The 26,215-nt window shown below is 29.6% G+C and overlaps 1 protein-coding gene across 2 annotated transcripts in view; it reads right to left on the bottom strand.

Moving 5' to 3' along the window:
• Nucleotides 1-21: 21 nt before the first annotated feature.
• Nucleotides 22-26,215, bottom strand: part of LOC148282422 (uncharacterized) — a 29,190-nt gene continuing 2,996 nt past the window's right edge. The window contains exons 2-3 of one of the 2 annotated variants that reach the window (XM_088225113.1): nucleotides 2,990-3,100; nucleotides 22-2,030 (exon numbers count right to left, since the gene is read on the bottom strand). In XM_088225113.1, coding sequence (XP_088081239.1) covers nucleotides 1,912-2,030; nucleotides 2,990-3,100 — 230 coding nt within the window. In that variant the 3' untranslated portion in view covers nucleotides 22-1,911. The remainder of the gene's footprint in view (nucleotides 2,031-2,989; nucleotides 3,101-26,215) is intronic. The other variant, XM_088225114.1, reaches the window with a different exon arrangement.

The following is a 26,215-nucleotide window of genomic DNA, read 5'->3' on the forward strand; positions in this document are numbered from 1 at the left end:
TAATAAATTGAAGAGTAAATATTTCATTTATCATTCTTTATTATTTACAAATATTCTTTTATTTGATTTTTGACAATCATCTTACAACTAAAATATGTCATTGAAGGGTTCACGGCAAAAATGTGCTGATTAACACATAATAAATTTACTGGAGAGGGAGAGATTGTGGATACTGGATTCAAATATCATCGGGTTTCTGGCACAAGTTGGTAACTACATTTTACTAGTTGTGTTGTATTTGCACAAGTTAAAAACCTCATCCCAAATAAAACTGCAAGTTGAGTTTTATAAAATATTCTTTTTTTGTATTTACAAAATATGAAATATTTATAGGATTTACTTTTTAAACAAAGATTATTTGATGCTATTTTCTCATTTCATTTTTTGAAAATTTGTAGTTGACAACTTGTGTCAGAAACCTGACGATAATTAATAAAAAGGGTTTTCGATTAATGTAAAATATATTTTTACACCCAATCAGAGAAAAACTAACAAAAATATCGACATTAATTTGAAAAAAACAAGCTCATTAAACCTGCGTCACATTTTTGATTGGGTTTTTGCCAGCGATTAACTCCACATGTTTTTCTTACAATTTATAAGACAAGGATCCCCGTTTTGTTCTTTTTTGATATTCCATTCTAATGAACTCATCCAGGAGAAAAACATTGGATAAATATTTTGAAAAGTGAAAATAATCAATTAGCCACTTTTTGCCGTGTACCCTTAAATTATTTTTGTTTAAAATTACTTGAATCTTAAACCTAATAGCAGCCATTAAGAATCACAATCATAAAAAAGTATTGTCAACTTTTTCTGTGAAAATTATACTGAATTGAAATTGGTAAAAAGTTATTAGTTAAAGTAAATTTTTTATTTAACATAAACATGTGCATTGATTTAATTTTTCAAGATGGTAAATATATAGTACTACAGTAATAACAGTCTGATCTGCAAAGCTAATGAGCACAATGTAGTATGGGCATGTGACGTAACTTCGTTAGTAGAAAAGTAATACATACCTAAATTATGAAATTAACTGTTAAAGGATCTTTAATTGACTCAATGTTGCGAAGATATTAAAAACAAATATGTACCTAGGTATTTGTATTTATTTACAAATAAATCTGCGGAACATACTTTCTAAATGGCCAAATATGTATTATAGAAAAGGGCACACTATAAATTTCCATAGATTTTTAGTTACGAATATTTACACAACTCAAAACTTTTCAGAATTTAATAACTTCTACCATAAAATAATTTAACTTAAACAATTAAAATAATGTAGTAGAAATATTTACAAGAATCAAGGAAATACTGCAATATTTTTGTGCCAATTTCAAATAGCATAATATACAGATTATAATGGTCTTACAGTCAAAGTAATTATTTACTACATAGTCTATGTGTATGTCAATGCAATTCAGCAATCTGAATAAATTTAATGTTTAGTTAATGCAACATTTGAAAATCAATTTTTAATTAATTGTGTGAATATTTAGATGTAATTGTTTTGTGATTTGTATATCTTTTCAAAGAATAATGATTGTTTTGAACATATAGGAACGATATAAAAAATAGTTTCTTTGTGTTTGTTAATAAATAACATTATTAGAATCAATCTTTAAAAACACGATTTGGAAAATACTTTGAAAATATGCAACACAATTATTTTTAAATAATATGCTGTAAAAAGCATGCGAGTGTAGGAAAATATATTTCCTTGTACACAATTTAATTTTGTAAGTTTAAGACAAGATGTTTTGTAATTTTGAATGTTTGTTTGTATTACAGTGTTTATTTTAAAACTTAAAATTTAATAATGCGAAACTAATATATTTATTGCACACAACATAAAACTGAAAAGTCTTATACTCATTGAAATACATTGTATATCTTATTTTATAATCAGTACATCATCCCAGGGTGAACTCCTTCATTACGTTGGAAGTAAACATTAGGGTTACTACTGAATGTTGGCTCAAGTGTTGTGTACATGTTGGCTTCGTCCGATCTCATCAAGAGCCCTGTAAAAATACAAAATTATGTTATTTTTGACAAACATAATGATATACTAGATGAGATTAACAAATGTGGAAAGTAAGAATATTCTCAGATACATAATACTCAATAGAGCAAATATGTAACAAAGCACAAAGATAAGATCATATTTTTGAATTAGTCTTGGTGGTGAAAAAATCCGAGTAAAAAATACTTTATACCACCCCTTTTAAATCAAAGGTTTTTTTTAAAAAATTGTTTTAAATGAGATAATAACAGCAAAATGTTTTCTAAAGATTTTATTATTTTAACTTACAAATGTCAGTACTGTGACAGAAAGAGAATTTTTGTTGATTAGCTTTCTCTCAAAATTATGGTTTGGTCTTTTCATAACCAAGATTTATAAGATTAATAATGTTTCAAAAATATGCTACTAGAAGCATTTTATGTGGGATGCAAACTATTAATTTGAGAGTTTTCAAAATAGAAATTAGTATGCACATCTGAAATACCCCCGCGATATTACACATGCTAAGTAAAGTATGCATAGTGTAAAATATAAACTGTTGAAGCAGCATTCATTCATTATTAAGTAAACGTAATATCGCTGGAATATATCTTGACATGTCTTGTGAAATTATAAAATATGGAAGAGAGTGCAGCTTTTTACAACAGTGGATTCAAGAAAACACATTTCCTTTGAATATGAATGATATGAAGATAAAATATTTTGCCATATTCATTTATTAATTCTCTACATAGTTATGTAGTTGTAAATACATCAATGCTTGAACATGGGAATTATGTTAGGGTAAGTGTGGTTCAAGCCTCAGATACCACGGAATAACAACCCGGTTAAAGAACCGGGTTGTTATTAAATTATTTAACAAAGGTGGTCGAAGATTTTTATGTTTTTATTTATTTATACATGATAAGAGTGCATTTTGGTGTTTCTTAAATCCGCCTCTGTTGAGTGCCAACTTACCTGGAGTGAATCTCGGTGGCGGATAGTAGTAGTGACAAGGAGGTGCATAAGGGTGCAGAGGAGGCATTCCGGGGTAGCAGTATAGTCGTGCCAGGGCTGCTGGGTACCGATCTGTGAAACATCTCTCATCCGTCAACATTTCCAGTGCATTGCCTAATGTATTCCAGTGATATTACGATTACAAGTGCGTAGATAAGGTGAGGTGTTCATTGATCAATCAATTCATGTTTTGTAAGGAATTCCAGATAGACAGAAATATAAAAGGAGATTATTTTGAGAATAGAATTTGGAAGACCTTGAGGTTCAAGCTAAGCTCATTCAAAATAAAAGCAAAATAAATAACAGATTTTATTTAGATTTTATGATAAGTATCATAATACTTATACCTCATAAGGCATACTTATCATAAATAAAAATTCGTGTTTGAAAGTCGTCAAATATTGAGATTTTTTTGTGTGACAAATAAAATAATGTTTTAGGTAACTTAGTTAATTATTTTTTAACGTTAAAAAAATAGTCTTTACTATTTAAAAAATGGCCTTTGCGAAAGATTTTTACAATAAGTTTTCTTTGACCTTTCGTTATTTTATTAAGAATATTTTTTTTAATTTACGAAAAAATAATTATTTGATTAAATTTGAAAAATTGAAGTACGACATTAATCGAACGGACCAATTGACTCAAATATGACGTCATGATTTATCCTATCTATATATTTTATCCTATCTTGTTTTTTGTCTTATATTACAGATTATATAAAAATATAATATTGTTTTTTGTGTCCTTAAAACGTCTCCGTGTCCAGACGGATGAAGAATACAGTTTTACGTGTGAAATAGAAACAAAATCCTGGACGAGTTTTTTCGATTTAATGGCGGCGGGTAGGCTCTCAGGTAAAAATCATGAAAAATGAAATCACGTGGAGATAAGTCTGTCTCGTAGTGAAAAAGTTAGCGCGTTTGCTCACCATGTTTGAGTTCCCTGGTTCGGTTCCTGGTAAAGTCAACGTGAAATATTAGTTCAAAATGGCGTTTTTACACTTCATTTTTTAACTGCCACCCTTATGCCCAGCGGTGCCAACCCTACCGATTTTGGGAGCAATCTATTGATCTACCGAATAAGGAACTTCAGCCCTACGGAAAATTAGATACAATAAAAGTTTTCCTGCGCGCGGTAAAAATTGGAGCATTAAATTGTACGGCGAAATTTTCTGAAAATGTACAAAAAAAAAACATTTTAATAAAACGGACTACTTTGAAAGACGTCACTGGTTCATATGAATCAACCAATGTTAAGAGAGTTATGGAAGATTTCCGATTTGCTTGCCGTGAATGGACATGGAACGGGGCAGAACTGATCGAGAATAAGTGGAAGAGAACATCTGACGTCACACGCGTAGTTATTTTAGAAATACAAAACTTTAAAAAATCGTAGCGCCGATATATAAAAATTGCAAAAAGGAAATTGGTTTAGTTTAATAGTCTATTAAGAAATAATAAAAAAAGCAACCACTGAACTTCTTTATTCGATTGAAATTCTACCGATTTTTTAAAATCTCAGTTTTTACTTTTGGGGACGTAATTTGTTACGATATAGAAATAGTTTTATCTATGAAATTTAGAACAAAACTGTTAATATTTTGACAACATCTGCTACCTCCGGGGTTGGCAACGATGCCCCCCCCCCGCTTTTTACTTTTGGGGGATAATAAATCTGAAAGTTGGCAATCGTGGCTACCTCAACCGGTTTACGCCATTTGGGTGAAAATCTACCGAAATCTACCAATTTATTTCTCAGGATCTATCGATTTTCGCTTGACGGAGATTGGCAACTCTGCCTTTGCGGATGCAGACACAATGAGGATGATAAATATTAAATATTTACATTCTAATGTAGGTACAGATCATCTTTGTTTTATAGTACGAATCATTAACTTAGAATTGAGACGACAATTTTTGACACATTTTGTCAAATAATAAGAACTAACAATATAACAATAGAGGCAGTTAGTTCTTCCACTGTTATATTACAAAAAAATAGTTTGGTAATCATATAAACATGTTATAAATTTGGTTCAATCTCAAACAATGGTAAAAAATGTTTTATTGTCATTTGACCAAGTTAAGAGTTGCTTTCGAAACAGTACTTTTCTCTACGCTTGTGGGTTGCCTTTTCAGGGTTACGCACTGCAACATTTTTATTGCACTGGCATTACTGATATATTTTTTACAGTCTGAAATGGAATAAGTTTGCCAATAAAAGCGAAGTAAATGGAAATAAGTACCTACTGCATAATTTGTAATTTTATAAGAATAATACCTACATATTACTAATAAGTTGAATTTTTAAATGTTTCGAAAAATACATGTATAGGTAAATATGCCTTTGGCAGTGAGGTTTTGTATTCAGCTCCTAGCTATGACAAAATGGGTTAGTATCTACCTCAGAGTAATAATTCTCTAGAGAAGCATTTAAGCTCTATTGCATACAACAAAAGCGTTTCAAATTTTCGGCTTGGGTTTTAGTTTAACAACAAATGTGTAATGGACGGTTTCGGTTAGCGCTTGCAAATCTCAACGCAAGTCCGTTGTATTGATGTAATTTGTAGCTAACTTGGAGGTTAATAAATCATGGAATGATTTTTTTCCGTATGGGCGACTCTATTAGGTTATTCTACGACTCTAAGGTAAGTATTAAGGTTGAATACAATATTGCCTGCAATAAAATATAATGAATAGATAACATTATTCGACCTTGGGGTGCTATTCTGAATCTTCTCTACCTTATAGAATGTGGTTTAATTGGGGATTTTCTTTTCATGCGACTACGCTTTGCTTTATTTTTATAGTCAACCTGATGATTAAACGTCAAATGATGCATAAAACTATTTAAAAAACGGAAAAAAAAAATAAAACGGCTCGCTCAATAAAAAAAATAATTATGTGTTTTGGGTAGAGGCTTAAGGTTGTAATGGTGTTCTGAATGAAAATCATCTTGCTTGGTTTCACGTGTTCGTATTTATTTGACGTTTAATAATCAGTGTGGTCATTTATGAAGCAATGTATACTAACATGCAAAAAATAAAAGTCCACAAATTTGCCACTAACTAGGGGGCAGAGATAATTTGGAACACCAAACATTGGTAGCGGTAAATACATAAATAAGATGCACGCTCAGGAATCGCAAGACAAATCAGGGAAAACACCAAAGTAACAGATGTGGGCAAAATAATAGCAGAAATAATGTGGAATTGGGCGCGTCATATTTCTTAGATGTAGAATGGTAGATGGACGAAAAAATGATGGACTGTAGGCCGAGAACAGCACGCAGAACTGAAGAGGACAAAGGTCGCAAACGATAGCGGTTGACAGGGAGTTGTGGAGGTCCAAACGGGAGGCCTTTGTCCAACATTGGACTCGAGTAGTAGACTGTGTAAAAAAAAAGTAAAAACGCTACTCAAAAACAAAGTGGATGAGTTTAGTTAAACATAAACTTATATCATTTTACAGATTGTGCATAATAGCAAACTACTACTCAACTATGGTAAGGAATGTTTTGATTTTAGAAATGCGTAAATGTGAGATTCAAAACGAGTGACATTAAAAAAAAAACAACTTTATTTTACAATAGTTTTAAATAGTTTTAAAAAAATAAATTATTTTTAAATAAGCATAAAAATTACGATGGTAACGGCATCATTATTTTAATCGTGCGATTTCGGTTAAATTTCCTAAAATAAGTTCAAAATACGCATATTTTGAATTACCCGAAAAAAAGAGGTTTCGCGGCCTATGCGACAAGCGGCACGTATTAGGCACGTTAGTGTACCGTACGCGATGTTTATTAAAAGTGCACTCGGCGAGCATGACGCCAACTGCGAGCCGTTTTGCAGGTGCTCGTTTTTAAATGTGAAAATTATAAACGAAAACTTGTTTAAAAAATATATATTTATATATTTATAAATATATTTATTTAAAAATATATAATATAATACCAAAACATAGACGCGACGCGTCTATGTTTTGGTAACCCTGTTTGTGACTGATATGATAAAGCGTGCGTGAAGATCGATGACTTTTGTTACAGTTTATATTACATTTGGAAGAAGCCAAATCGTCTTCCTAATGTTGCAATTTGCTATACATTATAATATAATACACTTGCCGTTGTTCTGTTTTTACCATCATGGTTATTTCCGACGAAATGATTCAATTAGACATTTTGGAATTCCGTTATTTCGGTAAATGTCAATATTACTCAACAATATTATTTTACTTTGACTGATTAAATTTAACGCTGGTTTACCGTACGCTGCACCACTTCAGTTGAATATTAAAATATAAAATGCACAGCTTGCATAAAATAAAATAATACTTTGAAATGAGACATACGAGTAGGTACGACAGATTTTCCATCAGCAACCATTTTATTGATTGATTTGGTGTTTATTTTGTAGAACTCCATATTTAAACTTATAATTAGAATACATTCGTTTGAAAATGCCCTAATAAGGCGAAGCAATCGTCACGAAGTTTTAATTTTTATATGTTTATATTTGTAAAAATAAAATAAAGTGTTCAGTAGACTCAAATCAGTGTTTGATTTCTAATTATAAGCAACCATTTTCATTTTTTTTTTTTTTTTTGCATTTTATATTAGTCTGTATGTAAAACAAAACCAAAACCTTCGATAAATGTTTCCAACTCGGCTACTCTAAGGTAAAAATCGTGATAGGTAACGACGTCATAGAATCGTGGTTAACGCGTTCACCTAGTATGTTTGAGGTCCTGGGTTCGATTTATAATTTTTTTTTTTTTATTTTTTTTTTTTTTTTTATTTATTTTTCAAAAATATTTACAAAAAATTCTTAAATTAAAGTCCTGCTGAGTTGCATACATACAACTCGTCAGCAGGTTCTTATAAATTACATTAATTATTTACACTTAGCCTACATTAACAATAATTTTACTTGAAAAACAATTACAGATTACATTTTGAAAAATTAAAAACTATCACTAATACAAAAAACTTTTTTCTAATAACCATAATTTGAGCAAACGTCGAACTCCTGTATTTAACTCAGTATTTTTTATATTGTTTGGTAACATATTAAATATTTTAGGTATACTGTATTGCAGTGTCCTTTTGCCATATTTATTGCAGTATCTAGGAACAGCTAGCCCTTCCATACTAGTAAACCTGGTGTTGTAATCATGTACCAACTTGAGTTTATACTCGGAGTGCGACGCATGCTGACAGATTAATTTGTACCAAAGTAGAGCCCTAACAGATAATTTATTTACAGATTTATACATTAATGATATTGAAATATTGTGTCTCTGGCGGTATACATCTTTATGTAGTAGCAATTTGATCATAGAATTTTGCAAGGTTTGAATAAAATTAATATTAGTTTCACTTGATAACCCCCAGGAAGTTATGGCGTATCGTATAATTGATTCAGAGAGAGATAAATAAATAATTCGTAAAGTATTAACAGGGACATAATATTTTAATATGTACATTCTATTACTTATTGCTCTTAATCGCTTACACAATTTTCGAATATGTACATCCCATTTAAAATTACAATCTATATTTAAACCTAAATAAACATACTGCTCAATATTTTCAATATTTTCACACATGCACGGTTGCGTAATATCACTATGGATACACGTATAGTTATGTGATAAAATTGACGGTGTTGTGTGAGTTTTATAGTTCGGTGATCTTATGTGCATAAGTTTGGTTTTCTTTGAATTAATTATTAAACCTGCATCATGGGACCATTTTTGCAGGTTTAAAAAGTCTTCTTGCAATAATTTCTCTGCAGTTTTGAGGTCTTTATGAGACACAACTAAAGCAGTATCATCGGCGTATACATAGTGTTTGACATTATTAAATAGTTTATACATGACTGTCACATATATTATATACAAGGTAGGGCCCAATATTGATCCTTGTGGCACCCCCGAAGAAACATGTTCTATTTTACTATTTTCATCTAATACTTTGACACATATTTTTCTATTAGTTAAATAATTTTTGAAAAGTTTTAAAAGGTTTCCTCTGATTCCAATGTCATTTAATGTGTCTATTAATTTTGAATGGTTAATTGTATCAAATGCCTTTGAATTGTCGATAAATAGAACAAGGGTGTGATATTTTTTATTTAGTTCATTATTTATTCCATTTGAAAAGTCTTGTAATAATAATTCCGTACTCTTTTTCTTTTGGAAACCATATTGATATTGATCAATTATAGAAAATTTTGATAAATAATTAATTAATTTTTGAGCTATGTATTTTTCTAATATTTTTTCAAAAACAGGTAAAATACTTATTGGTCGATAGTTACTAATGTCTGAATGTTTACCACTTTTATATATGGGTCTGACTATACTATATTTAAGTAATTCTGGTATTTCCGCTTGGAGTATAATGCAATTAATAAAATGTGTTAATACTGGTCCTAATAAATCAATATGTTTTTTTACATCATACATTCTAATATTATCAAATCCAGCAGATTTACTATTTTTAAATTTTTTAACTATATTAACGACATCTTTTATTTTTGCTCTAGGCAAAAACATGCTCTGCGGTTGTTTGTCAATTGACGCATCAATTGTTTTTTTATTACAATGATGTAGCATGTTATTTATACTTTTTGTAAAATGATCAACAAAATCGTCACTAATATTTTTAGGAGTAGTATCATTCTTTATTAAATATTTATTTATGGTTTCATCGCAACTGCTTTTACTCCTTTTCCCTAACAACTTATTTATTTCGTCCCAAGTTTTCTTAGTATCATTGAAGCAATGTTTGAATTTATTTCCATAAAAAGCAATTTTATTTATCTTAATTAATTTAGTAACATTATTTCTTAACAATTTATACTCTTTTTCATATGATTTATTTGTAGGAGTACTTTTCCATCTTTTATAAAACATGTCTCTATTTCGTATTTTTTCTAATAAATCATTTGTGACCCATTCTTTAATAGCATAGGGTCTAGCTTTTGGTTTAAAATGTATGTTTTTTTTACTTTTTTTATAAATTTCATTGAAGCAGACATATAAGTTATCATAAAGTATAAGACAATTTGATTCTTCTATAAGAGAGTTCCAGTTATATTTCCTTATTTCATAATCAATATGTTTTTGAGATAATATAGACAAACGATTAAAATTATTTTGTTGAGGCATGGATTTATTTTTATCAAATATAATTTGAATTGCTGTTATAAAGTGATCAGCAATCATCGTGTCGGTGACACAAGCAGCTATATTATTTTCACTTATCAATCTAACATAAATATGATCAATACAAGACTTAGTAATTTTGCCACTAACAATCGCTTCCCTAGTTACATCATTTATACACTTTATAAAATAGTTATTTGCAAGTAAGTTTTCATATGATATTATCACAGGATCTTGAGTATTGAGCACATTTAAATTTATGTCTCCCATAAGAATTGCTTCCACATGTTGAAAATTACTTTTAAGAATATGATCTATTTCATTGAGAAAATAAGTTTTATTCATATTTGGAGGTCGATATGCAGCGAGTAGGTTAATTTTGGTTTTATTTTTTAATGTTAGTGTTCCAAAAATATTCTCAAAATTTACAGAACATATTAATTCAGGTTGAAAAACAATATTTTTATCTATGAAAAGCAAAATGCCTCCTCCAGATCTTTTATTTCTACAAAAACTATACGAGTTATAGCCCGGAATATTAAATAAGTTGACTAACTCACTTTTTAGAGACGTTTCGCACAGCATTATTACATCAATTTTATCCAAACAATTTTTAAAATATATCATAAATGAGTCCCAATATTTAGTAACAGATCGAATATTAATTTGGACACATGTCAAGTGTGTGACTGTGTCATCTTGTTTCATAATCCAGTCTTCTATTTTATTTGTTCTTGTATAATTGATTTCAATATCTTCATCCATATATGAAAAAGCCATATCTAGTACTCAATTTTTTGCTGCGCAAATAAGAGCATTTTTTTATATATAGGACATGTTTTATCATTTGCTTGATGATTTACAGCATTTTTTTTATCATTTTTTTCATTGTATTTAGAGCAGTTAAGACAGATTGGTGAGCTTTTGTCTTTTTTAATACATTCTCTATAAGAATGATCATCGGCACAAAAAGAACATTTAGGTTTTGTATTATCTTTGTGGAGACATCTAGCAGACGAATGTCCAAAGAATAAACAGTGAAAACACTGCAGTAGAGGGTTTGCATCCTCAACATATATCCTTTGATAGCCCAAATATAATTGACCTTTATTTACCAAAAGTCTTCTCAATGCACAATCGGTTTCTACAATATAATTTGAAGTATCGTTGTATTTACTCTTAATAATTTTCTTTATTTCAAAATGCGCATCCTTAATTATTTTTATTTCTTCATTTTGACCCATCAAATCATTGAATAAATGCTCTTTTTCATATTCATTAAACACACCTTTCAAAATCACTGTAGGTTTTCTTTTCTTCATCTCCTGGGCCTCGACATCATCCAATTCCTTGGTTATAATTTCACTAAGTTTTTGAGCATCAGCCTTATTAGAACACTTAACAATTAGTCGATTTTTCGATATTTTTTTTATTCCATACACTTTTATACCGAATTTAGATATTTTAACGCCTTCTGTTAACTTTTTTTGTAAACTCTCAGCTGTTTCATTTATTTTTGTAGGCGTTTTAAAACAGAATAGTCATTTCGAAAGTTTAGACTATTTCTATCTACCTTCGCCTTATTGAGAGTACCCATATTTAGAGTAAGTTTTCTTGCATAACTATCTTCTGCGAGCATTTTATTCGTATTCATATTTTCAATTTGTTTATTTTTTTCTCCCATATCAACAGCTATGTGACCCATCAAAGCAAGTATTTTATTTGCTTTCAAATTCACTATATTTTGTTGATCCTTGCTAAATTTTTTTGATGGATCCTGTGTGGCAAGTATTAATTCCTCAATTATTATTTTAGTTTCCTCAAGTAAAGTATGTGGATTCATTTTTAATCTTATTATATTAATTAAAAACTAATGATCTTATTCCTTCAGTAATTATAATACAGTATCAAAAAAACAGTATTAAATTGGTAACTGTTTTTATTTTTATATTTATCAATAGATGGCAGTAAAATGCGTTTCTACTCTCTGCTTTATCAGTTGAATTATTTAATTCAAAACAGACATACCCGCAAACTGTCATAAATCCCAAAAATGTGACAATTAACTTAGTAAAACTTTTTACTCACAGAAATAACGCTAAAGATTATATTATTCTGTTTAATGCTTTTCTTGAAAATTTGCAAGCATATATAATCTACCCCAAAATCACCTCTGATAATCAAAACTTCACAAATTAACAATATTTAAAACAGTTTTAACGGAGCGATCAGAAAAACACGTCGTACTACGTAAGTAGGTGACTCGAATGGTATATAATTTATATAATACCATCCGTTTCGTAATCATAGCGAAGTAAATGTAAGTAATTTTTTTATTTATTTAACTTTTGTGCATTGGCGGACTTATTGCCACATGGTAATTTCTTCCAACCAACCGACAAAATAAAAGTTTTACTTTTATAATTCAAGTTACAAAACATCATCATTTTGACATCATCATCATCATTGACGTGTCGTTTGGTTATTTTGATAAATTGTTTCTTATGGCACTATGTAGAACCATCCAAAAACCCAAAAAAGCGTCCATTTTTATTTGCAGTCTTCGGAAGTATGGCATACAAATATGATATATAATTTTGAAAGATGGAAAAGGTAATGACAGAAAATTTCATACTGATATTATTTTTTAGCAAAAAGTTTTAGAGTGACGAAAATGAGACAGCGAAAAGTCTTAAAATACAATCGTTTAATATTTTTGAGAACAATGATATAAAAATAATAAATTGGATATCGTTTATGTTCTAAAATTGGTTAAATGAGATAAATCGATTTTCAGTTAATGCTACGGTCTGGTTTGCAAAGAGGGAATTTGGTTAGTAATTTGGGTCGCTTCATGAGATTATTGCTTTTAAGCAATAAATAAAGATTAGCACAAAATTACTATTACATTCATGACTTAATTTTATATATTTACAATTACTTTTCTAAGCGGTTTTACTTACAAGAAATTATTTATATACATGTACATATATGATAGAAAATAAACGTAAATGACATTGAATAAAAATTGGCTGAAGTATATTAACAAGAAATTAAATTTTTAAAAAAGAGCATCTAGACGTAGAAAAAAAAGAAAACTGTAAAGTCCTCCTTAAAACAGGTTATACATTAGTTTTATATTAATGAATGATTTTTTTAAATAATAAATAATTTTGATAATTTTAATTGTTAATTTGATTTTAATACATGTTTTATTCATGTTTATTTTCTTATTAATTCGTAAAATTTTTGCAATTTTTTTTCAAGTTATAAAATAATTTAACTTCAAATTATTTATTAATTTTGCCCATTTTATGAAAATATGTATTTATGACGTGTTTACATGTTATGAAAATTATGAAAAATAAGTAGTGTATTTTTTTTTATTGTTTCATTATTTATGTGTATTATGTATTATTTTTCATTGTTTGTAAACCAAATGAATGAACATTTTTTGTAGATTACCTATAAAATAATTCACTGCTCGCCACTTGTACATTGTACATGTTGCGTCGTTTATAAAGTAAAAAAAATCTCAGTAACGGACATGACACGATATATTTTTATCAAAATAAGTTACTTCGCCGCAAAATTTTATCATCACCTCGCGAAGGCGAAATGAAGATTTAGAAAGAAATAATTTGGGTCTGACCAATGCAGTGCCCTATACACTATTAGATTCGGATAAGGCTATTGTTGTTTCAGAAAAAAAAGAATATGTTTTTCCAAAAAACCACCATTACAGTATATTTAATACAGTAATTATTTTTTATGCTTTTGCAAGTCTTGTTGGAAATAGCAAAACTATTATTTTAAAACAGCGCGACATGACATGACATGACATGACAGGGTAATTTTTGCTATTTATTCTTAATATCCTTATCCTGAAAACACATAATATTAAGTAAAGTATTGTAAAAATATAACAGGGTTGTCAGAAACTAGCTTTGCGACCGGTTTTTCCAGTTATCTTTCTGCGAAACCTTTTTTACCACAAAAATGTAAATGTCACTGCAAACTATAAAATGATCTACAAATATATTTGTAGATATATTGGAGAAGTAATATGATAGATATAGCATATTCGAAAGTACAAGTAACATAGGGGTGAAGTGTTTGTTCCGGATTTTTATTACAAATGAAACATACTTATTTCTAAATTTAACAATTTTGGTGCTGAAGATGATAAGTGAAAGCGCTCATTGGTCAAATTAAATAAAGTAAAACCTAGCCGAGGAATTGTTATTGATGATTTTATCAACATCATTGACTGTGGAGCCTTATTACGAAATATCTACAAAAACATAAATATTATTTCTAACTTTATTACAACAGAAAGGGAAAATATTTTTGAGAGGGGAATGTAGAAGTTTAGGCATTTAAAAGACTTATGACTTGTCGTTGGCTGGTTTAAGTGGCTATATTACATACACATTATCATAATTCCTTTTCCGCACCTAATGAAGCATAGGGCACTGCATTGGTACATCAATCGTATCTTGATCATTTTTGTTATATGAATGTAAGATGATCAGTCTTACGCTTCGTCCAGGGACTATGAAAGCTCGGCTACCCTAAGGTAAAAATCGTGATAGGTAACGTCGTCATAGAATCGTGGTTAACGCGGTTCACCTACTATGCTTGAGGTCCTGGGTTCGATTTATAATACCATCCGTTTCGTAATCATAGCGAAGTAAATGGTAAAAAAAAATAAAACAGTATATGGGTAATTTTTTAATTTATTCAACTTTTGTACATTGGCGGACTTATTGCCAGATGGCAATTCCTTCCAACCAACCGACAAAATAAAAGTTTTACTTTTGTAATTCAAGTTACAAAACATCATCATTATCATTACCTTTCCGTACCTAATGGTGCATAGGGCACTGCATTGGTACACCAATCACAGCGTATCTTGATATTTTTTTGTTAGATGATGGTTAGATGATCAATCTCACGCTTCAGGTATCAGTCTTGGGACAATGAAATATTCTGGTGGGAAAACACCCTTTTAAATAAATATTTCATATCAACCAGGTCTGGACAATTTCCGATTCGGGTTCGATAACCCGAGATCTCTCGCATGGTAGGCAAATGTACTGACCATTACGCCACGGGGCCGACTACATACTCATCCGCATCAACAAAGGTTTCAGCTCTTTTATTCCACGAAAGTCAACAGACGAGAGTTGAGGAATATGAATATTACACAGTATGTAAAGTGGCCACTCAAACCAGTCAATGACAGGTCATACGTCTTTTTTTATGCAATGAAGGAGAAATTAAAAATATGCAAATTCTTCAAAATAAGGCGATAAGGATTATACTCAAAAGAAATATCTTTTCTAATGTAGCAATTTTTATGCATAAAATAATTAAGGGGATGAATAAAATAAAAAGAATAATGAAATTTAACCAACAATGTCATACACATGAAACAAGGGATAAAAAAAAGATAAGATTACTAATGAGGAGAAAAACAGAATTTTAAAACTCATTGTATAAGGGATTAAAGCTGTACAATGAGTTTCCCAAAGAAATAAAGGAGTTAGAAAAGATGGAAATACTTAAAATTAATAAAAAAAAATATGTTATTGAGAAAATTTGATAAAAAAAATTGTCATGTTATTAAAAGTTTATATAAGTTCTTAAGATGTTATGAACTAACTTAATAAAGCATTAATAAATAAATATGCCAAGAATTCTAGATTACGTAGACACAAAAATGCCTTTTTCCTCTCTTTTGCATTAATATTTAGATCTAAATAACTTCCTAGGGAGGAGAATCCAGCCAGTCTTTAAACATTTGGACATACTCAAAACATTCTTATATATTCTACTCATAAATGAATATCAACTACTATTCATATTCCTTTTTTCCCTTCCATCTGTCGATTTTTGTGATCAATATGCGAAGAATTGAAGAAATATAAATGTTAAAACAAGCAAGGTGGTGAATGTTACACAGTGTGTTAAGTGACCACTTCAACCAGGCAATGGCAGTCATAAGCTCTGTAAATACCCAGGCGTCAATATTCCTTCTCTAAAATGTTCTACACCTCTGTTTTGATGTAATATATTTTTATAGTTGAACTTCTCATCAAGCCACTTTCATTTAGAGTATTTGTTAATTTACAACTGCTTTTGAACACTGATTTGTATAATATTACGTTATTATTTATTAGGTTTCTGGTATGTGATTTGTGTTACGAGTCTAACGCGCTTGACTCGATTGTAAAACTGTATTATATTGTATTCTGCATTTGTTGCTAAAACTGGTATAAATAAATTAACGTTGTCCACTTTGAAACAAAACACGCTACAAATTTACAAATGTAAATTAGAAAGTATGCGATATATTTTAAGGTATTATGGCATATTATAAAGACGTTTATTAACAATTTTATTTGAATTTGCTTCGGTGAATTGTTAGCCTTTGTGTTTAAAAACAAAACTTGTAAAACTTTTTTAAAAAGTTACGCAATTTATATACTTTAATGATACCAGTGCAATAGAAAAATTAATGCCATTGTGTTTAGTTTAATAACTAAGCAAAATTGTAGAAAATGTCATCAATTTTGCAAATTTTGATAACAATTCCATTTTCCTTGGGGTGAGGAATTTGTGTTGGAAACTTGGTTATAATATTTCAATTTGTCAAAATCAATCAATCAAAATGTTCGTCATTGTTTGATCTTTCTATATCATCATCATCATTCCCTTTCCTCACCTACTGGTGCATAGGGCACTGCATTGGTGCACCAATCGCAGTGTATCTTGATCATTTTTGTTATTTTTTTGTTATATGAAGCTAAGATGATCAGTCTTACGCTTCAGGTACCAGTCCAGGGACTATGAAATATTCTGGTGTGAAAACATTTTTTTAAATAAATATTTTATCTCAACCATGTCGGGAATCGAACCCAAGACCTCTCGACCTCTACATTCCACGAGACCGAAACGTGTTATTTGTAATTTTCAATAATGTTATTGTTTTACTGTTATATTATTTATCTACCATCAAACGGGGTTATTCTGCCTAATTTAAGGACATTTTTTCATTGTAAATGTTTTTTATTACTTTTTATATTGATGGGTTCAATACTATATTATTTCTTTGTTTATGCACCCATTTCCTAGCACATTTCAACAGTTTTAATTTCCAAAATCAAATCTTAACTAACTTATCTCTCGTTTAAAAAATTTAGGGAAAATAACCCCGGGGTTATTTTGCCTACATTGAAAAAAACTAATTTTTAGTTTGTTGAAATATTTAAAAGTTGTTTTAATTCGATTATAAGTGTTGAGAACATGTTACATATTTATCATCAATGTTAATTATATACTATGCGAAATTATTGTCTAAATTAATATGTATGCCAAATTGCCCCCCCTGCTGTCAAATTTCATATAAATTTAGATTTGCATCATTTTAGGCGTCAACTAGAATATATGCTAAATCTTTTCAACTCCATTTTCACACAATAAAAGTAAATAGATTCTACATTATTTTAAAATAGTTAAATAAAAAAAAAATGTTTTTATAAAAACAGAATTCCAATTTTGAGATATAGTTTGATTCTGTTTCTGCTTGACAGAAAATGAGAACTCTTATTTTTACCTTAACTACTGACAGCTTCTTGACGAGTATATTCATCGTAATTTCTATTACGCTTTGATCCAAATTGTGATTTGTGTTCTTGCCTTATGATATCAAAAGTATTTTTTCAAAATATAACTTTGGCGATATTGTAGTTTTTTTTTTTTAAATCAAAAACTTTATTCCAAAAACGGAAAAAAAACAATGTACAAAGCCCATGTAAAAACTAAAATATGTAATATGCAACTACCATGGGGAACAGGATATCAAAATGACACAAACAGACTAGAAATACAGCAAAATAAAATATAATAAAATATCTAACAGCAACTACAAAACTTTTTAAACAAACTAAACAATTAAATGTAACTAAGGTCTTTAAACTAGAATCTTTAAAATTTATTCATAAATTAGCCACTGATGTAATTGTAGACATCGAATTTAAACTTGAAAAAAATTGTACTAAACATGGACACAATACGAGAATATCAGAAAAATATCATTTACAACCTTCTAAAACGAAGGAACAGTAGAGACTAATAAACCTTGGTTTGAAGCTACTAGACAAAACTAAGCAAAAGACTCTTTCAGACAACCTTTACAAAAGACGTTAAACATACTCGTATTATCATTAACAGTAAATTGTGAATTTCAAAAGTAAAAATATTTTATTAAATGTATGTAACCGGTAAGGGTTAATCAATGAAATTTTAATAAAAATAAACAATAAAAAAAAGCAATTAAACATTTTTTTTATATATGTTAACCTAGGCAGAATAATCTGAAATAATTATTTTCTTACTATTTTGCCTGCTGATTTAAATGATCTTTCTAATTGAAAATCCATAAAGATACTGAAAAATTCCGAATGCGTAATTTATATCATATATACATGGTATATACGGTACATCAAAGTAAAACATATGACCAATATATGATCCTATCATGCATGATGCATACTTACTCAAAAGTTTGAGCGGTTGTCGCCTCGGCCTTTTTATACCAGATTCAGAAATAAAAAACGTTAGAGTAAACAATACAGCCATTTGCAAATGTCAGTACAACCAACTAAGGTAGTTAAAAAAAAAATTTTCATCTACTGCTAAGTAAAAAAATATGTTGCAGGTACCTAAATAAAATAAATTTCACGAATCAGAATAACCAGGCAGAATAACCCCTTAGTAGGCAGAATAACCCCGTTTGACGGTACTATATTATTTGTGTCCAGGCGGATAAAGAATACTGTTCTGTGTGTGAAATAGAACCGGCACCCCGAACGAGTATTTTCGCCTCGATAGCTACTTTCAAGTAATAGTCCTTGGCTGGTATTCTAAAACTTTTTTAGCGCGTATTTGGTTCGTAAAACGGGCTGAAAAGGCGTTCTTTACTTTAAAACCTCGTACGGGCATTCTGTTGGGACCTCCTTCCGTAGTCGCCTGACCAGAAAATTGTCAATACTTTCTTGATATAAATTTGACTGATATCAAGTACTTTTAATCATTGAAATAATAATTCAGATGGGTAAGTCGGAGGACACCGAAGCATAACTTTAAGAATTAGTTTTTGCGTCTTGATTAGGGGGTTCATGACAATTGTTGAGCAACCTCCCCAGCTAATTATGCCATAGGCAGCCACCGATTGGAAAAGCGCAAAATTTTTGAGAGTGCTAACGTCCAGGATGTTTCTGAGTGAGCTAAATACATTAATATAATAATAAAACTAAAAATAGTATAATTATAAGCTTAATTGAAATGATTCCGGGACCGCAAGTTTTGTATTCTTATAAATGAAAAAAAACCACTAATTTACAAAATTCTCGAAAGCCTAGATTTCCAAATAATTTATCTTTACACAGATGCAACACAACGCGGCTTTAAATCATTATTCATATGTTGGGAAAAAAAACTTTAATAATCTTCCGGAAATCTTAAAATCAATAGCAAATTTTAAAATCTTTAAATATAAATTAAAAATACAACTGAGACCCATCCTATCCTGAACTCCGTACAGTGGAAAATTGTGTATGTTTTATAATATAATAAAATAACTAATTTTAAGGAATCTGTTCTATATAGTAAAGATAAAACGTAAATAAAATAAAACATATCTTTATATATATAATTCTTCTGTAAGTGTGATGTTACCGTACTTCTCGTAAACGGCTTAACCAATTTACGCGCGGTTTTCAGAGAAACATAGATCATTGCGCTCTGCGTGTTCGTTAATATTAAAATCTTCAATCGAATTTGTAAAAAAAAAGTTAGGAGCATAAATGTTTAATTCATCGATCTACCAGGGTTGCATTCGAGGAGAATGCATTTGCAAAAAAATGGAAAGATTTGTTTTTTGAGTATAAAAAAGTTTGCTTTTAAATGTTTACAAACAAAATTTGTTTTTGTGGATCTCAATCAGATTTTTTTCTTAAATTTCTTATAATTTCTACCCGTTTGTTTCTTTTTATTGGATTTTTGGTAACACTAAAATAATATTAAATTCAATATGTTTTAAAAATCGTATTCCTACACCCCTTTGTTAGTGAGATGACCGAAGTTTGACGTTTGCAAAAAGAATGCCATACTTGAAAAAAAAAATATTTTATGTTTTGGAATTCAACCATAAACAAGTACCTAGGTACCTACTTAAATGTAATATTAGAATATTATCAATTTTAAGTTTTGGAATTAATCACAAACAAGTAGTAAGGTACCTACTTATCAATGAAAAGTCTTTTTCCAAGCTAATAGCAGGGTAGCCAACGTTCGGACAGGACAAGGCTAGTATACATATGTATACATATAAATATAAAAACGTATGTAAAACGAACTCCCTCTCTAAACACGAGTTTTTCCCTTTATTAGAGAGGTAGAAACGTTATGATTCATTATGTATGTACAAAACATTTATAACTTTATAATTACTTTGTCAAAAAATATTTTTCAATAAAAAAATAAAAAAATCCCATATAATATATCGACATAATCATATGGGGTAGGGAAGCAATTATAAAATGTTCATGTGCTACGTGATTTCAATGAGTGGTTATAAAATATGTTATTAACTAAAGGTCTAATGAAAAAAGAAATATGCGCTATAAAGGTGCCTAGAGGATAATGATTAATATAGAGTCACAGTAAGGATGTTTCATCGCGTCTGGATAACGTAGTTACGACTTCCTGCGCGGATAAAGTGATTATATCCTTAATAAAGATTATTTATTATTCTTGAGATAAGTCTTATTGAATCGACATGATTATATGACACTCTATTTGTATAATTATTTTTGCTATTGATTGAATTTTACTGTAGTTATATAATAGTTTATACTTTTAAAAGAAAGGTAAGTAATACATGAAAAATGCTTCTACGTTTCAACTAGTTATTTTTTTACGTCAATTTGTGCTTTTGCCTTAAAACTGACACCTTCAGACTGGTGAATATTTTAGAGATGGAGAATATTTCAAAGAAGGTAGCAAGTTGCAGGGCCTATGAGCTGTCATTGCCTTGTTTAAGTGGCCACTTTACACACTATGTAACATTCACAATTTTGCCTATGTTTAAATATTTACATTTCTTCAATTCTTCCATCTGTTGATTTTTGAACTTAATTTGATACAAGTAAACACAGTTTTTGCTACCATTCTTGTTTGCAATATGGTCATGCAATATCCGACAAAGGCCCTCCATATAATTTGCCAAACTCATATTGAAAGGGGCAGTGAAAGGAGTAGATTTAAATTGAATTATATTAGCTATTTTTGAAATGTTTGACAAAATTAGTGACATGACAAAAAAACAACGCTTTTTGTATGAGCAGAACCAACAGGAAGACCCACGGCCTTTAAAACGTTTTTTTTGGTATGTGGAGGGAATACTTTCACTGTTGATTTTTGCAAAGCTAAAACATGATAGTTTCACGTAACTGAATAATTTCCAAACTGACTGAAAAAAAATACAACTATGTAATTATAATGTATTATTTTTATTCCGTATCCAGTTTATTAATGTCATCTGTTACACGCAGAAAAGGTGATTAGTCTTACGGTTCAAGTGCTTGTCCACGAGCTGGTGATCAGCACGGAGTTTTAGTCCCAACACTTAAGTATGGAACTGGCAGAGGAAGCATGAAAGCCGAGTGTACGCGGTTGAAATGCGACCTCTTCGACGAATATGTGGGAAATAAATGTATGACAGGGCTAAAAATGATGAAATCAAGCGAGTGTAAATCTGAGTCAAGTATAATTGATAAGATAAAGATAGGGTCTCTGAAATGGTTTGGTCACGTAGAACGAATGGACGACGAACGAATGGTAAAACAAGTAAATATGGCGAAAATGAACGGTAACGTGAGACGAGGACGACTAAAAAAGACGTGGCATGATCAGATAAACCAAAATCTTAAGTCTGGTCATATCAAAAGCAGACAGCGCCGAAGGGCATGTATGACAAGATGTATGAATGTGGAAGAAGCTAGGAATGTATGCCAAGATAGACGTGTGTGGTGGTCCATTCTTTCTGCCTACCCCTACGGGGAAATGACGTGATGGAAGTAGAAGTAGTAGTTGATAAATACTATAGAGTGTCGTATCTAAAAAACAACTTTTGCAAATGACAGCTTTTTTGCTCATGACGGCAGGGTACCTCTATTAACATATTGTCCATTTTTTTTGTGGAAATAAAACGACACACTTGCCAAAATATAACTCTTTATTCTTTGTACTTTGTTAACGATCACTTAGATTATTAAATTAAATCGATGAAGAAGTTCAGTGCTACAGGGAATTTTATGTTAAAATATTTTGTTACACGTGGTAATGTAGCATTTAATTGTGTTGCGATTTTTTTTTAAATAGATCAAATATAAAAAATTATAAAAATGAACTATTTTAATTGACGTTCTTCTAAATCAACTAATGGTAGGGTTTGTGGCAGATTTCCGGTTTCCGGGAAGCGAACGCATCAATCAGGACAACTCACCGTAGAGAACTAGTGACGTCTCGCGTGGAGTAATTAAAAAAATTTAAAAACTTTAAAAAATCGTAGCGATGATAATACGATAATACGATTAACAAATATTTTTTGGCTTAGTTTGGTTGTCTATTAACAAAAAAAAATGTTAAAAAGCCGTTGAACTTTATCATTAACATATTTATAATAGCGATACCTTTTTAAGTTAGCTTAAAAAAATGGAGAATAAAGCTTTAATAAGGCAAAAGTGACTGAAGGCTTTCATGAAAAAAGAATGTGTTAATGTCTCATTAAAAATAAGCACGCAATATAGTTTTTCTAGTCCTTTATTGGCTCTCAGCAATTATTGTTTATTTATACCATAATATAGTTGAGTCATTTCTCGGTACTGTAAGACAATATGGTAGCTATGGCAGTAATTATCGATTAAAATGAGTAAGTTAGGTTGGCCGTGGAAAACCTTTATGGCAGACATATTGTGCGCTACAAAAACTGGCGTATGTTCTCAGAATTCATTTGTAGTATAACTATTGTGCTAAACGATAATGAGTTAGTACAAAAAATGTCACCTGTCGACTAACGAATTGCGAATATGTATGTCTATGATAAAAAAAATTAACATGTAGATAATATTATTTTCAGATATTCTTTTCAAATTAATCTTTATTTAATAAAATAAATAAAACAACTTTGTTTTTAACCGCTAATTTTTATTTTTCATCGACCGGTTTCAAAGCAAACAAGCTTCTTTGTCAAGGTTTACGTAACTAATGAATTGAATCCTTTTTATTTTATTTCTATCATGTTCACTAAATACTACACGTGGACCCAATAAATCAAGTGTTTTTTCCTCTTACACGGGTGGTAATTTGATATCCTTATTTTCGAAGTAAGCCAGGAGAGGACTAAAAGAAATATTGTTTATATGGTTATTAATTATTGTTTTCTTATTATGAATCGCTTTTTTAATTTCTAAGATTTCTAAGTTGTCTAATTTTAATATTTTATGTTCAACATGGAGTACTTTTAATCCAGTGTCTTTATTGAAGTTATGATTATTTTCTATCAGATGATTTGCGAATTCAGAAAAATTATTATTGTTTAAGCATCATAAATGTTCTTTTACTCAAATATTAAAGTTTCTTTTAGTTTTTCCAATGTAGATTGAATCGCAATCATTACAATTTAATTGGTATATTCCAGATTTATTATATTTATGGACTTTGTCTTTGTGATTTTTTAACAATGTTCCTATATTATTAGTTGTGTAGAAAGCCGGTTTAATGTTTGATGGTAGGGAATTTGATATTTGAAACCGGTCGGTAAAAAATAAAAATTAGTGGTTAAAAACAAAGTTGTTTTATTTATTTGATTATAATGAATAACCACAAAGTTAGTGCTTCAAATATAAACTTTATAATCTTTATTTATTTATTAAACTTACGTAAAGTATATGCGCATATTGGTGGGCTGATTTCTATAAGAAATATCTTCCAATCAACCAAAACAGACTGGTGTAAGTTGGTCAAGGTTTGTACTCAGCGAATTTTTTCAGCTTTTTATTAGTAGGCAGAAAGCGCTTGGACATAAAAAACGGATTACTAAGAATGACTTCTGTGAAATTTGTTGTAAATTTCTGTCATTTTTTAAATCTGTTTTTTTTGTCAATTTTATACTTCACCAGTATACATTATATGATTGAATTTATAATGAATTCCTCGAATCAAATATCCTGTGTTCCTCAAATCAACTACTTTGAATAACAATGTACTCCAATGTAGCATATTTAAATGTTCCAAACGTTTAATTTATAATTCCATAATGTTTGATTTTTTCTGTATTATAATTATATATACTTATTTAATCTAACTCATAGGATCGAGCCGCACTCCTCTCCATTTGTGTAAACGCAAATATTAAAAAAATGCTAATAAAACAGGAAGTTTGTTTTATTATTTTTATACGTTATTACTTTTGATACGCTATTTGAGTAAAAAAAATATTTGAATAAAAGAATAATTGAATTTGACAAGAATTTTTTATTTATTTGGAAAAAAACGTTATTTAACATGCAATGCACAATTAAACTTCACATTTTTTACAGGGATACAAGTTATTCATCACACTATGATAACGCAGTTATAAAATAAAAAATAAAAAAGTAAAAAAAGAAATGCTTGAAATAAAGAAATCGGAACTAAAAAACCTAATGTAATAAAGTAAATAAATCATTTTCAAAATGTACATGTCTAATGAATAAATAGTTTTAAACTATAACAAAAAAAAACCATTTGAACAAAAACATTACAAATCGGTGTATCGATTGAATCCATAATAATATTTCATAGCAAAAAAAGGATTTAAAACATTTAAGTTTGTAAGTGAAAATTCTTGATGGAAGTTCATGGTAATTTATTATATATAAAATAAAATAAAATATCTTAACTGATTAAAATAGCATTATATCAACTCATTTGTTAAGCCGAAAAATTTTTGATAATGATCCTTAAGATAAAAATAACTTTATTTATTTTACTCTCATAACACTTCGAAGATGTCGCGAAAGCGATGAAACCGGTCACTGGATATTTCAAATTTGAGGATTAAAGTATCACTCGTCTTTTAATTATATAAGAAAAAAAGGTATTAATAAAATAAACACAAGAAATCAAGAAAACCCACAATAGCCCACTTAATTCAAACATGTAAGCTCGAATGGTGAGATTTACAAATGCGGTAACTTACAGGGCCTTACTCATAAACTTGGCATAAAGTTACTCTTAGGTATAGTGGTAGAACACGGATAGGAATACCATCTTTATTATAGTGGTAGAATACGAAGGGTATTCCCATTCTTATTTTACGACTATGCCTAAGCGTAACTTTATAACAGGTTTAAAAGTAAAGTCCACAATTTAAATATTTAATTGAACTATTTTTGCAAGTGCACTGTTTATTTTGTTTGGACATAAATAAGATTAATTACGTGTATAATCATTGCCAAAGATATACAAGAATTATGCACATTAGAATACAATTTAAAAAATACGTAGACTTGATTAAAATCAACAAAGGTGTACTATAAGTATTATGTATCCCGATGATTAGTTTTTGACCATATCACACTGGATAATAACGTTATGATTATTATTTTATTTTTTTAAAAAATTTTACACACTCATACGTTTCAATAACATACTTGATCGTTTTTATTTTATTTCTTAATTCATTGTTGTTTTCTGTATTTTACCATAAAAGTGACATAATAAATTAATATACTCTTAGACTCATAGAATCCCTGGGCAATGGGATCACACTCGTAACGGTGTGATTGCAATAGATAACGAGAGGATGAAAGGCGAGTTTCTGGCGTCTCAAAATCAAAACCAACCAGCTAAGGAAAGGTAATTCCGACAGGAAAATCCAACAGAGAGGGCAACGGGAAACTAC

The sequence above is a fragment of the Micrasema longulum genome, unplaced genomic scaffold (assembly GCF_059751315.1).
Source record: "Micrasema longulum isolate JH-2025_06_02 unplaced genomic scaffold, ASM5975131v1 h1tg000331l, whole genome shotgun sequence".
Classification (NCBI taxonomy): domain Eukaryota; kingdom Metazoa; phylum Arthropoda; class Insecta; order Trichoptera; family Brachycentridae; genus Micrasema; species Micrasema longulum.